The sequence below is a fragment of the Rhamphochromis longiceps genome, linkage group LG1, assembly GCF_057381845.1.
Source record: "Rhamphochromis longiceps isolate RC_006_pf linkage group LG1, R_longiceps_female_GT1.1, whole genome shotgun sequence".
Taxonomy (NCBI): Eukaryota; Metazoa; Chordata; class Actinopteri; order Cichliformes; family Cichlidae; genus Rhamphochromis; species Rhamphochromis longiceps.
Window position 1 is genome coordinate 12,119,341 of NC_140557.1, and position 14,408 is coordinate 12,133,748.

General features: G+C 39.6%; 1 protein-coding gene across 1 annotated transcript in view; it reads right to left on the reverse strand.

Annotated features, from left to right (window-relative positions):
* Positions 1-14,408, reverse strand: part of unc13c (unc-13 homolog C (C. elegans)) — a 117,681-nt gene that overhangs the window by 15,687 nt on the left and 87,586 nt on the right. Inside the window, exons 19-27 of the mRNA XM_085383151.1 lie at positions 12,722-12,848; positions 10,357-10,453; positions 9,073-9,216; positions 8,766-8,843; positions 7,131-7,208; positions 3,321-3,409; positions 2,822-2,959; positions 1,815-1,938; positions 1,251-1,310 (exon numbers count right to left, since the gene is read on the reverse strand). Of these exons, the coding sequence (XP_085239277.1) occupies positions 1,251-1,310; positions 1,815-1,938; positions 2,822-2,959; positions 3,321-3,409; positions 7,131-7,208; positions 8,766-8,843; positions 9,073-9,216; positions 10,357-10,453; positions 12,722-12,848 (935 nt within the window). The remainder of the gene's footprint in view (positions 1-1,250; positions 1,311-1,814; positions 1,939-2,821; positions 2,960-3,320; positions 3,410-7,130; positions 7,209-8,765; positions 8,844-9,072; positions 9,217-10,356; positions 10,454-12,721; positions 12,849-14,408) is intronic.

A 14,408-nucleotide genomic window follows, 5' to 3' on the forward strand; every position in this document is an offset into this window, starting at 1 on the left:
GACCAACATCACCCTGCGCGCCACCTTTTCCATCTGCTGCCCTCAGGGAGAAGGTACAGGTCTATACAGGCCAGAACATCCAGACTGGCCAACAGCCTGTATCCACAGGCTGTGAGGCTCCTGAACTCTCTGCCCCCCTCTCACGGACAATAACCATATCCAACTTCTTAATAGCAATGAACTGGTCTGCATTGGTGCATCATATCTTTATTCTCTTCCCCCTCCTGCCCCCCCCCCCCCCCTCTTTCTTAAATAGATAACTATCATATCTGATATCATATCTCACAGTACAATAATATTGAATGGGTTGCATTGTTGTATTTTGTCATGTTTCTCAGGTCTTTGTCTGAATTTCTACGAACATTATTGCTAAGGATTGTCTTATTGCATTGGAGTCACACTGGGTTAAATATGTACACTTGGGTTTTAAGGGGTATTTATTATTTTCTTCTTTTTTTGGGGTTGTATGGAAGCCCCAAACGCAATTTCATTGTTCTTGACAATGACAATAAATAAAATAATAATAATAATAATAATAAAAAAATGACATCAGAAAATGAAGCCTACATTTTATGACAAAAGTAAAAGAGCTGGAGATTATCAGTCATAATCACGAATAACAAGAGGATGATGAAGCACTTTAATACTTTTGGAGAACGACAGAAAAACGCCCATCTGTGTACAGATGATCAGTACCCAGATGTTGCCTCAAAGGACATCTGACGGAATCCCACACACAACACAAACATGAATTCGCTTAAAATTCAGCAGGGAAACACACATTACATTTGCAACTTCTGTGTGACTCAGAGCTAAAATACCTCTCAGAGGTATTGTCACACCCTAGTTGTTAGTGAAACCACAGCACAGCCACTGATCTATCCAAATGCCTCACTAAATGGAGCTCGTGGGATTAGACATCCTCCAGTCACATCAGCAATTAGACACCTGCCCAGTTATGTAGCTCCAAGCTGTATTTCATGATGCCAAAGAAGAATTATCTTACAAGGTTTTTGTTCTTTTTATATTTCTGGACACTTGCATGTGTAAAATGTTGATCATGTTCAGCTGCGTGGTGAGATTATTTCTTTTGATTTGTGTAATTTATATTACATAAGCCATGACCACAAACATTTTTTCCAAATATAAGAACAATCCATCTTTAATTTAAGTCCCTTTTTAGACAATATAGGATTCAGACCAAACAGAGTTTATGTATTGTGATATTTATAAGCTCATTCATAAATTACCTTCAGTTTGGATAGCTGTCCCAAGTCCTTGGCAGCACTGAAGATCATCTGAGCTCCTTGCTGTTGGAGAAGCAGATACGGTTTCATCATGAACCATCGTATGAAAATATATTTTTGAAAAATGCAGCAGAAATTGTTAAAAGATTATCAGGTGATCAAGCTAAACAGAGTGAAGGGATAACTTATTGTTGCTGAAATTGGATTTCTAAAGTGGCATTGGGCGACATCTCAAACACTGTTTGACATGATGACTTTAAGATTTGCCTGGTTTGGGTGACAATAAAAAATGGGCTTAATGAGATACTCCTAAGATGAAAAATATTAACCAAGCTCTCACAAAAGGATTAGGAGTATGAAAAAACTTGTTCCACGTGCATAAAGATTTAGAGATGTCATGTTGCCGTGCTTCATCTTCTGTACAGTGATTTGTGTGCTATGAGGGGGCAGGAGAGAGCGGAACAGATGGAGGAAGAGAGAGAGACAGGTGCACAAGAGGAGGGAGGTGGAGGCCAAGTGAAGAGCTGAAAGAGGTAAGAGAGAAGGGGAATCTCACACAATACTCACACTCTGGTCACTCAACGGAGGCAGAACAATTGTTCTCTCGATTGTGTTCAGCACAATCTTCCAGAGCTCTTTGAGGACTCGTTTCAGCACTGTCTTCTCACAAATCTTGGCAAATAACATTAAACTGCAAAACAGGAAAGGAGGTCATGTGTCAGGTTAACACTTACAGCCCTGCCTCAAAACTAAACAAACATGGCTAAAGACTCCTACTAATGTCTTCATAAATATAATGATTAAATAAAGAAAAGAGGAAAAAAACAGCTGGGATTCAAAGAATAAATGCAGCAGCTTTATGATTTAATCTCACCCTATTGTGGAAGCAGGGTCTAAGAGACATGAGAAAGGATTTTGTATTTCCATATCATTAAGAGGATTCCCTGTAATACCCCACTGGCCTCAATGTTGATTTGACAAAAGATTGAGAACGATTCCCAGGGCTCAGCTAACCATATCAGAACACAGTGTAAAAACCCTCCAAGTAATAAATGCAGTCCTTAGGTTACTTTAGTAGGCAGTGATCGATAATGTGTCTCCTGTGTATTATACCCATTTTTCCTAGTATCAAAGTGGTCCCAACCAGAAATGAAATGATCAAACAATTGATCAGCATTGAGGAGAGGAGGAGAACGGATTTCTTTACAATCAAGGGTCTATTTTTCCCTTAATCTTAGTCTTAGGACACAACACTGTCTGAAAAAGGCAGCCCAAGGACTTAAATGATACTAAAGAAAAATGCAATGTCCTCTAACAATGTGCTGAACTGGCCAAATGAATAACACCAAACAATAACTTTCGGTATGTTAATGTGCGTGCTATATTTTTCTGCTTAACTTGCAAATGCTGTGTTTAAGGAAGTGTGATCTAGAGCTCCCTGGTTGGATTGCTTTTGTAGTTCTGTACTTGGATTAATGACATTTGCTGGAGAGGCTGGCACGTGCAAGTATTGTAAACAAAAGGACAAAATTGTGTTACACAATTCTTCTACCTTGTATTCAGTAGATACCCACTTTTTGTCCAGAAGGTCCATAAGAGGCCGGAGGACAGTCTCTGCGTCCATGGCAGCATTACTTCCTTTGGCTGGACCTTTCATCTGAACCAGCTCCTGGTTCATCTGCTTCACACAGTCCTCAATCACAGGCTTAAAACTGTGTGATGGAAACCAGAAATCCTTTGAATCTTTTTCTTCTATTTTTTTTTTAATGCTGCAGCAGTAAAAATTAACCATTTTGAATTGGTGCTAGCTCACTCCCGCTGTTCCTATTATATGACTGAAAAGGTGTTAAGAGCTGGGGTGACATTTGTTCATTTGGAAATGTTAAGGAACTTGCTGTGCTCACAAAGCATGGTGCACAGCAAGAGCGTGAGCCACTTACATTGTGAGCAAATGTCTGTCAATAACTAAGCAGCCATATAGTTCAATTTCTTTGACAGAACAAGACATGAATGAAGTCATTAACCATTTGAAAAACACCCCATGCGCGCATTTTGAGTAACACCAGTGCTCACCTGGAGCCAAACACTCCGCTGAGCTCATCCAGCACTGTGTTGAGTTTATTTTGCAGCTCCTTTAGCAGATCACTGGCCTCTGCATCCAGCTGTGAGTAAAAAACAAAAAAACAAAAACCCAGTTATGGCATAATTACACACCATACACTAAACACACACTGACTAGAACTCGGTATCTCTGGAGGATGCCTCTAGTAGGGTGGGGGTGCTGGGGGGGATGGGGGCAGGCACAGAGGAGTGGTAACCTGCCTTGCTGGTGGCCTCCTACTCATTCTGCCTGCCATCTGTGGCAAACAGCGCTCTGAATACCAATGGACAGCTCACCTCCGAGCACTGTAACGATAACTGCCGAGTCATGAGACACGGTGTCAGCAAAGAAGCAGCGAGCGAGAGGTCTCTCAATGGAGAACATTTTTGTGCACTATTACACATGTTACAGAAGAGAGAAGATGCTGGGAGCCTGCTACATCTCTGGGATTTAAGCATTTGGGCATTTATACATACAGATGTTCTGATTCTCAAGACGTCTGACTGACGTTTTTCAGTTTTAGGGAGAAAAAACCTTTTTATGTTTGTTGCAATAAACAGGTGCAAGATTTATTTGAGAGTGAAAAGTTTATTTATTGAAATGTGGGTGTGTTTTGATTGATATCTATATCCCACATATCTATATGGTGACAGATGACAACCTTACAAATGAATAGCTTCCAAAGCCAGCCGATGCAAAATACATCAACACTTTTTTTCCCCACAACATTTACTGTACGCATGCATTTGTTGGCCATATTTATGCATGCGCATGTGATGAATGTATGCGCATGTTCATGTTCGCATTTATGTAATGTTTTGGACATGTTTTCATAAAATACATAGACAGACACTCGTGCTATGCTGCGTGCCAGTAACTAAATGTATGACTGCATCTGCTTGTCTCAGTGTTTGTGAGGCTCTGTACAAATGTTAGTGTTTTTGATGTTGTTCAGGCTTAGTGCTGAGATGGATGTTTGAGGTAAGGCACGGCACCACATGCACGACAGATCGTCACGTTATACCCGATAAGCTTAGCCATGGAGCCGCTCATCTCTCACATTCTAGTGGCAGATAGCTCAGCTGGGAAGCAGATGAGTAAACTAAACCTTTTATGGCTGTGGAGGAGACACGCCTCTATTTGTGGATTGATCGAAATAGATTTTACATCTGTGTGTTCACATGCACAAACATTAAGGCTGTTGTCACCTCAATGGAATTGATGGATCACGCTGACAAAAAGTAGTCTGCGCCCATAAAGATTTGACGTGTAATTTTTTTCACCATGTGTAACGTGATTAACGTCTTTTCATGTGATAGCAAAATAAATAAGTTTTAAAAAAAACTAGGTATTTTTTATTTTGCTTTCTCCTGGAAAAAGTTTCAGATCGGGGCTCTAATTTCTAGCCTGGCAGTCCCTGAAATTGAACAATATGTCTGGATAGGGGTGCTGGCAAAAAAAAAAAAAAAAAACATCCCAACACTGTTAGAGAAACCAAGGCAACTGTCACCTCCCAAGTGGAAAGAAAAGTCTACTCTGACTAATGTGTTATTCCTGATCCTGCAATCGAATGTCTACCTGCAGTCCTGACAGCAAGGCCTTCATTTAAAACCTGTGACATGCCAATTTAAAGATGTGGTGCATTTTCCTGGATACGATGTCTAGAAATGAATATGGGTACAATTGATAGATACTACTGCATTCTTATTTGAAGAAACTGCTAATGAAGTTTAGGGCAAATGTACACCAATTCCACCACAAGATTTCTTACACACGTAGTCTAAGTAGCCAGTGCATTTTTAATCTTGTCAATTAATCTTTACAGGAGGGAAACAAAATGTCTGGAAATCATGGAGCACCTGGTTTCTCCATGGCAACTGGTTTCACTTGACACTGAGTGGCATCCAGAGTCTTCCTGAGTGTACTACTCTCCCCTGGCTGACAGCCTATCAACTGCAGTCCAGCTCTGATTCCCCTTGCCTGTTTCAACAATGCAATATCTACTCACTGGCAGGTTGTTAGTCCAGAGCACCGTTTGTCCATAATGACTAACAATGCCAAGTAAATAAAGGCTTAATAAAATGCCATTTCTAAGTTGAGCGAAATACCCCAAATAAGTACTAATACTAATCTGGGGAGATCAGTCCATGATGAGTCCATAAATGGGCACTGTAAGAGATTATTGTTAATCTGTTATGATAACAGCTCTTGGTAATTACACTGGTTCTCTGGGAGTTAATTTCTGATACGGAACTCCTCTGTTATAAATAGAGGAGAGAGGAAACTAATAGGACACTTTCACCTGAAATAGACTTTGGCTTTATAATTAGCCAGATAAATTACTTGAGACATGCTTAAAAGATATGCCTGATCATCTATTACCAGTAGTTATTCACAGTTTTTGAAAGGAAGTTACGACTTCTCCTGTCACTATAATAATGGAGAGATCCGAGTGTAGATCTGCAAATATTTAGGCCATAGCAGCACCTCTGCTAAGGGCACAGCTGGAGAGATGTAAGTGTTTGGGAAGCTCATTAAACACAGTCTGAAAAATCCTGTCTAAAGCATTTTGAGGCTGCATCTTGGGGGATGGAAAGAGAAGATCAAAACCACAGCCAACAACTTAGTGAGCCCCTGACTCTGCTCTTTTCATCGGAGTAAAAAGGGGAGCAGTGAACTAAAATAGATATCACACTTCTAAATTTGACACGGATAGAAAAGTGGCAGACAGACCCCCAAAAAACCCCACGCTAAAAATAAAGATGGGATCAGGTGGTTTGAGCCACTTTCCCCAGAGAGCAGGGGATGGTGAGCTTGAGCAGCCTGTCCAGAGGGGTGATGGGTAATTCAGATTCCGTATGCTCTGTGGCACATGCTGCTGGAGGGGCTGAGGGGGTGGGGTGGGGTGAGAAGCGTACAAGCGTGAGGGGTGGAACGGGGGAAGAGGGTGTGCTTTTTTTTTGGTATTATTTGGTAAATGGTGAAAAGGGGTGCTGACAAATCCTACTACACACACCTTACAGAAGGACACAACCCCCTCCTCCTGGAGACAGAGAGAGAGAGCACAAAAAAGAAATGGGAGGAAAACAGAAGACACAACGACAGAAGACAAAACGCAAGGCAAGACAGGTGTTAGAAACTACAAAGAAACATGCAGGTAAGTCATAGGAATAAGTGCCAGCTGCTCCTCATGTTTGAATGACAGGTTGACAGGGAAAATATTCACCTGTGTTTCAGGCACAACACGGAGATTTTGGGGGTTTAAGTCAATACGAAAAATGTTAAGTCAACACATATTATACACAGGGGAGATTAGAGGTGGGGAACTATAGATGGAATACAAAGAAGGTACGAACAGTAGCAGACGTGGTAGTCGGAGGGGTGATCTACATGTCAGATAAATCTGTTAGCTGTCTGAACCTAGGTTAAGATTATTATTCACTTCCACTTCATATGGATATCATCTGAAATGATCATTTACATAATCACACCATACATATTTTACATTCGAGAACGGAGGTTTAAACTTTCAAATTAGCTGGCACCACCTGTGCTGAAGACACTTTAACAAGATACTAAATCCTGGCGATGCCGTTTTTTAGCTAACCTTGTGATTTCCTCTTCCTGGAAGATAACAGATTAAGGGAGTATTTAATTGTAATGATTGATATATATGAATAGATTGAGGGTTACAAGTCTTATTGAAATTGAAAGTGAATTGCCTCAAAACAGACACAGACATCACACAGAAATAGCATATAGATAGTTATGTAAGTGCACACCTGCTTGCCACCCATGGACTCAAACATCTTCTCCAGCTGGACACGAAGCTGCTGAATGTTGTTGAGAATGATGCAGGGCTGTAAAAGAATGAGAATGAATGTGACTACACTGTTTTGTAAAACACAATGTAACATCTAATGTGTCTAAAAAATATCTTTGAAGTTTAAATCCTGCAAAAAAACTAGCACATCAAATTTAATGGTTCCCAGATACTGACATAGTAATGTAGCAGTTTGCTGGATTAACATTTAACTGAAAACACAATGCATAATGTCAGAAAAATCACAGGGGCACTCACTGTAAAATCTACTTTTGATTTCCTGACACATCTACACAAACTGGCAACGTTTCTGAATGACATCAGCAGTCAACGGGGGGAAATGCAATCCGTACGCAACACAACAAAGAGAGAAATATCTACACCGAATGTGTCAGGTGGCAGCGTTATCGATTCTCCGCTCCACAAGAAGTTTAACAGATGACAGACATTAATCACAGTGCTCTTTATGGAGACCAAGAGTAACTCAGACAGTCACAGATTATATACGCTCAAAACAAAGCAAACAAACATAAAAACAAGACAGACATGAACTCAACAAACTACAATTATGATACTTGGAATAGAAAGTACTAAAATGATCATAATGTGGCCCACAGAAGAGGGGTGATTACTGTCTTTCAATCCCTAATGCAGCCAAAATTGTGTCTGTGGCAAAACATAATTTTTAGGGTTTATTTTTATAAGATTTATGAGCATATGAGATATTCTAAAACCACATATGATTATTTTCCACAGCTGCATAATTTTAGTCTGTGAAAAATGTAACATAAAATCTTTGGTTTACTGACATATGCACCGGATCTATGATGCAATTTAAATGTAAGAAAGGGCAAATAAATAGAATAACACAAATAAAAATCACACAAAACTAAAACTAATATGTTATTGTGAATGCACAATGTTCATATGTAAAACTAGAAAGTCTGACAAAAGCTAAGACAATTATAGGGTACATCCTTGGTAAAAAAATAAATAAAATTGTGTACTGTATAATATATGAGTTCTAATAAATTAGAGATTAGATTAGGTTAAATTTCTGGAACTATGTAACTTCATTCTTTTCATCAATTGTCATTTTAATTCTGTCTAGGGAAGGGACATTTCATGTTTTCGCTGGGACAGTTGTAATGAGCCTGTCAGCACTGTAAAGAAACATCTGCCTCCTCTGCGCGGAAACTGTGTGTTATCGCTCACTTCAACTTCAAAGACCACTGTGGATAATTAGGCCACTCACAAGGCTCTGTGTTTAGTCATCCGTCACATTAAACAATGGACAGAGAGCTCAGAAAATACCAATGACTTTTCCCCATCAGCTCTGGGCTGTGACATGAATAATTGCATCCCGGTTAATAAAGACACTTTGTTACGTGCATTAAGGAAGACAGGGCAGGGCTCTACATAGAAGAGTCTGCGCTGTTATTGCAAACATTTTTTACATAGTCTCCATGCCAACTGCTGCTAGAGACAGTAATCATAGAAACACTTTATTCTGACTTGCCATATTTGCACTTGCACAAAGAAACTCAACATAACCTTTCCAATTAGCATTTGCAGGCTTTGAGTGGGCACTTACCACATTCTCCTTATTCAAATACAAAGGAAAGTCCTTGGATATGATTGCAGCATATTGCAGAAGAACTTTGTTTATAGTCTGCGGGGATTGAGAGAGAGAGACAGTTTTCTAATTAATGACTGCTGCTCTACTTGCATTTCTGTATGTCCAGAAGTCACTGAAAAACCCTAAACAGTTAAAGCCTCATAACTAGATCATATTAAACACAATAAATATACCAAAGAGTCTGCTTGTATCTAACAGTGAGTTATTATTCCCAGCAATAGTATTCAGGGTTCACTAGGGGGGCCTTTCCAAAGAGCCTGACCTTCGCAAAGCGGCACATGAAGTGAGCCAGAGCCTGTGGGTTTGGGCACTCCAGCTTCTTGATAATCTCAAAACTCTGGTTTAGCTGAGTGAACACATCCACCACAGAACAGGAAAAGAGGGCATGCTCTGAGGTTTGCTGGAACTGTTGAGACATGTTCAGACAAGGAAACATGGAAGGGAAAGAGAAAGAAAAAATGTCAGACCTTAAGACCTTTAGGCACCTTCATAATTGCCTGACAGTTGTATCTTAAAATGACAGATAATTAAAATGCTGAGTAAAGGTACTGATGATGTTTACTAATGACTGGGGATGCACTAATAACATGCCACATAACTATCTGAAATGCTTTCAAAAGACCATATCAATTTCTGTGGTTATTCAGTATACACATGAACTACAATCAATACATTTTAGGTGATTATGATATTTCATGAATTTAAAATTTAACTGCAACAAATAATGAGTAAACTGCCAAAATAAAGTACACGTTACACTTGATTGAGGAGTATGGACGCTGATGGGGAGTAGGAGGCATAGAGCTTAAATGGGCCTGCATCCAAAAATACTGCAGTTTCTACATATTCTCTAACATAGTGTTTCTGTTAAAAATATCTCAGTCATAGACACCATGAGTAGATAACAGAGGAATATGCTTCTGACTTCAAAAAGCTTGTAAAAAATCACAGAGGACACTGAAATACTGTTTTCAAAGGCTGTGCATAAACTGGGCTTGACATTTAAAACCTGGGAATCTACCCCTTTTTTAAGTTTTCCACTTGGGCAGGTTTAAATAAAAAACACTTTCACTATGCAGTTTGAAATATCAGAAAATGTTAACTTTAGCAAACAATATTCTGTGATGTTGATAGTAGCATTTGTAGGTGTTTATCTGGTTAATTGCACGAGATGAAATATATATCTTTTTACTCTGATAAACATTAACAAACAAGCATACAGACCTCAGTACACTGCAGTTGTTTTCTGAAGCTTTTTTCCATTTCCTTTCATTATTCTCTAAGATCATTCAGTGCCTTTCTTTGCCCTGAAAATCATGTTTTGTTTCCTGTTCATATCAATTTTTAATTGAAATTTTATTAATATTCCAATCAACTCTTAGAGCGAGGGCTGTTTGGACTGTGTGAAATTCCTTTTATCCTCCCATAACCTACTCAAGAGGTAAATTCAGGCTAAACAGGCCGTCCTTGTGAATAAACATGCAAGTGGCTTTGGTGAGTTAATATAAAAGTTATATATTAAGAACTAATTCAATGCTGTACTCACTCCATCTTTCTTGTCCCTTTCCAGCGCTCCATTGAGGAAATCCATAGCAACATCTTCATTTTCATCAAGCCACTGAATGACAAATGGCTCAAACCACCTAAAACAAAAAAGCCTTTTTTCATTAAAGGATCAAACTGTAGTTTGGGGTTTCTTTGCATTATACAGAAGTTATTCAGACGCAGAGGGCAAGAGATTTTCATATATAAATATGGGGGAATCAATTGAAAATGATTGTAGTGCACTTAAAAGTTGGCAGATTTTGTTCGTGGTATTGACCAAGGTTGTCATTCACGAAGGTTTTTAAAATCAAATTTCAGTTTGTGGACAGATTAGACTGCGAAGTTCAGACAGAGGACAGAGGAAGACAGGCCGGAACAAATGAGTCTGGTAAAGAAGTACATTTGTTAGCGGAATAATAATGCTGTTCTATCTGTTTCACTTTGACATTTCCGTGTTTAATATTGTGCCTGAGTCTGTCCTCAGAGCAGCGGATGTTCCCCCAAAATTGCAGTGTACTCTGGCTAAGGGCATCTGCCACATGAAGTAAAGCCAATAAATAAGGTGGGCGGGGTGACAGAGAAAGGGAAGACAGACAGGGAGACTTGTGTGTGTGTGCGTCCGTGTGTTTGTATGTATGATGTGTATGCCTCTAGAAGAATCAATCTTGCTGTTGATGGTGTTTGAGTGACAGTTGGGCCGACAGGAAGGGTGAGTCATTATTCTGATAAACCGGCTGCATGAGAGAGGGCAGGGCATTACTTGCATCTAGCACATGTTTCTATATCGCAGCTATTTACACAAAAAGCAGAACAAAACATTTTTTTGCTTCTAAGTGCTTTAAATTCTTTCTCCTCATCAAAACAGTATTCTTCCTTAACCAGAAACGGCTGCATGTATAACAATGGTTTTAAATTATATTTAAAAATTCAAAGTTTTAAAGATAGATCGTTCAAGTGAAATATATTCTGTAACAATACAGCTGAAAGTGAGTGATATTTACCCATTTAATTTTAACACTGAAAACTTATCATCTAATAAAGCTTTGTAATGCCTAATGGCAGATATGACTACCACATGATAGAATTTGGACAAAACAAATAAATGGCCTGTATTTATATAGCGCTTTACTAGTCCCTAAGGACCCCAAAGCGCTTTACATATCCAGTCATCCACCCATTCACACACTGGTGATGGCAGCTACATTGTAGCCACAGCCACCCTGGGGTGCACTGACAGAGGCGAGGCTGCCGGACACTGGCGCCACCGGGCCCTCTGACCACCACCAGTAGGCAACGGGTGAAGTGTCTTGCCCAAGGACACAACGACCGAGACTGTCCAAGCCGGGGCTCGAACCGGCAACCTTCCGATTACAAGGCGAACTCCCGACTCTTGAGCCACGATAAATTAAGCTCTATTGCCAAAAGTATGGGTCTGCACCTCTTATCTTTGAATTCAGCCATGTTTAGTCCCACTGCCTCAGGTATATAAATTCAAGCACTTAGCCATGCAAATATTTTCAAAATAATGGTTTGTTCTAAAGAGCTCAGTGAATATGAGCACTAGTCTGTAATGCAGATTAAAACATGCAATAGCATGCCATTGCTGCAACAAGTAATTTTGTAAAAGAGATAGTGCTAGAGATTACATATTCAACTTAAAGTGGTATTATTACAAACTGGTAGCATTCAGGAACCACGGCAACTTAACAAAGTGGCAGACCACATGAAGTAACAAAGGGGGGTTACTGAATACTGGGGTGCAGAGTGCAATCTCCAGCCCTCATCCAAACCTCCTCTGGCATTAGCAACAGTACAAAAACTGTGCTCTGGGAGCTTCATGGCGTGGGTTCCATGTCCGCACAGCTCGTGTAGGTGTGATGTCATTCCCACTCATGCTCCTTTAACTTCACTCTAATTTAAATGTTTTAACTTGGCTTTTTAGTTTTAATCCTTCACTAGCACTACCATTGAAGGCCGGTGCTCTGATACAAAATCACCTTCCACCTAACTTGATGCAGATTTCCTGCAGTGAATCTGTGTTGACGCACAGAAGCTGTTCTGTTATTTATTTGATCCTCATTTATATCATTGGGAATTATTACAGCTGAATCAACAGCTCTCTAAACCATTTTGACAAAAGCTGATTATGACTTTCATTTACTGCTAAATTGGCCTGTATTAGTTTTATCTTTGCCATAATTTTAACTAACAGTTCATGCACAAACCTTTGCTCATACAGTAACACGTGTGTGCGTGTGTGTGTGTGTGTGTGTGTGTGTGTGTGTGTGTGTGTGCGTGTGTGTGTGTGTGTGTGCGCGTGTGGGCACGCCCGTGTTTGTGCATGTAGATGTGTGGAAAACACTCACAGAGAATATTCTGGTGGAACATCCTTGAAGGCCGGCAGGTCACGGACATACTCATTATGGAACCATTTGACTTTGAAGTGAAGATTCATGTATTCAGTGCTTTTGCATAGGCGGTGCTTATCATGCTCTGTAATGCAGATTAAAACATGAGGCACACATGTTAGCAAGTGCAGTATTCACTGGAAGTAATTAATAATGTCACACTGAAATCTAAGTTGTAAAATGAATGAGTCTTATAGGTAGAAGGACCTGGACTGACTGGAGAGGATGCTTTAAATTAGTGGTAAGTGTATTGAATGCATTCTGTTGTTCTTTCAACATCTTCACAAGAACCACAAGAGCCGACAGACACTCACATACTCTTATATTTGCTTATATAAATAAGCAAATATCCCCATGAACATGAAAAACACCTGCGCAACAGTGCTTGCTTTTAGTCTGACATCTTAACAGCCTCGATTATGTATAGCCTTGAGCTCTCAAAGAACAAGGAAATAAAATGCGTCTGCGAATGTGTCCAGCTCTCACCAGAGACAGAAAGCTTTTGAATGACTGCAAACAAACTAGAGCTAAAATGAATTAGACTTTCATGTCAGCTGACAAGTCTGCTGAGTCATTTAGTCCAGCTCACCGTGGGCATTTCAGAACAATTAAACACTTTCATGGGATCCCCTTTAGAAGAGACGGATGGTAATGGTGCAAACGAAGGGGTTAGGACAGAATAGATGAGAGAAAAGAAAGGAAATGAGTAAAAAGAAACTGTAAGAGAAATGTCAGACAAAAGAGAAGGGACCACTGAAGAAAGACCAATAAGAAGTAAAGCATTTTGCGACTGCAGTGATGGGCACGGATGAGATTATGGCTCTCAGAAGAAGAAGAAAACTGCAAAAATGAGAGGTCCATATGGTGGAGGGAAAATCTAACACAACACAAAAGACCACTAGAGTGTGTTGTAACAAAGAAATTGGATACAGGAAACTGTTTCATCACAGTTTCAACACAGATAAGATAGCATATAGGTCAAGGAGACCATCCTTCACTGACAAGACAAACACATTTTCTGTACAGGTCTACTGTACATGTCTACAGCCACACAAGCAGCTCACATCAACTGTGAGAGGTGGCAGCAATGGAAAAGTTTCCATTGGGTGTGACACAAGCTGCCAGTCTGCTGCTTGTCACTCATTAGTGGGCTTCCAGCTGTCCTAATCAATAACCACCCAAATAAAATATAATACTAATGGAATTACATTTCATTATATAATGTCATGCTACCGTGTGAGAAAATTGTTTACTAAAAGCTTTTCTGCACAGTTGGATGAGTGATGTTTTAATAGTAATGGGTAATATTGATAGTGAAAGTTAATACTTTGCTTCCTTCACAATTCTATAACTGTGTGAAACATTGAACATCTGTAATGCAGTAATGTAATTTCTCTTATCCCATTATAATTACAATTATGCCATTATTGTTTTATAAAGGTTCTTTAGATAGCCTGCAGAAGGGCAAGGGAGCATGGCTGAGCTTTTGAGGTGGTAAAATGAGGACATCACTTGTATTTTTATTGCACAGATTATAGTAGAGTTGATTATGGTAAAGTGGAAACTGCATCCAGGACAGAGATAACTATCTACTGCTGCTGACACAGCATTGTCCCTTTGCAGAAATATGCAGAAATTTGTCCAA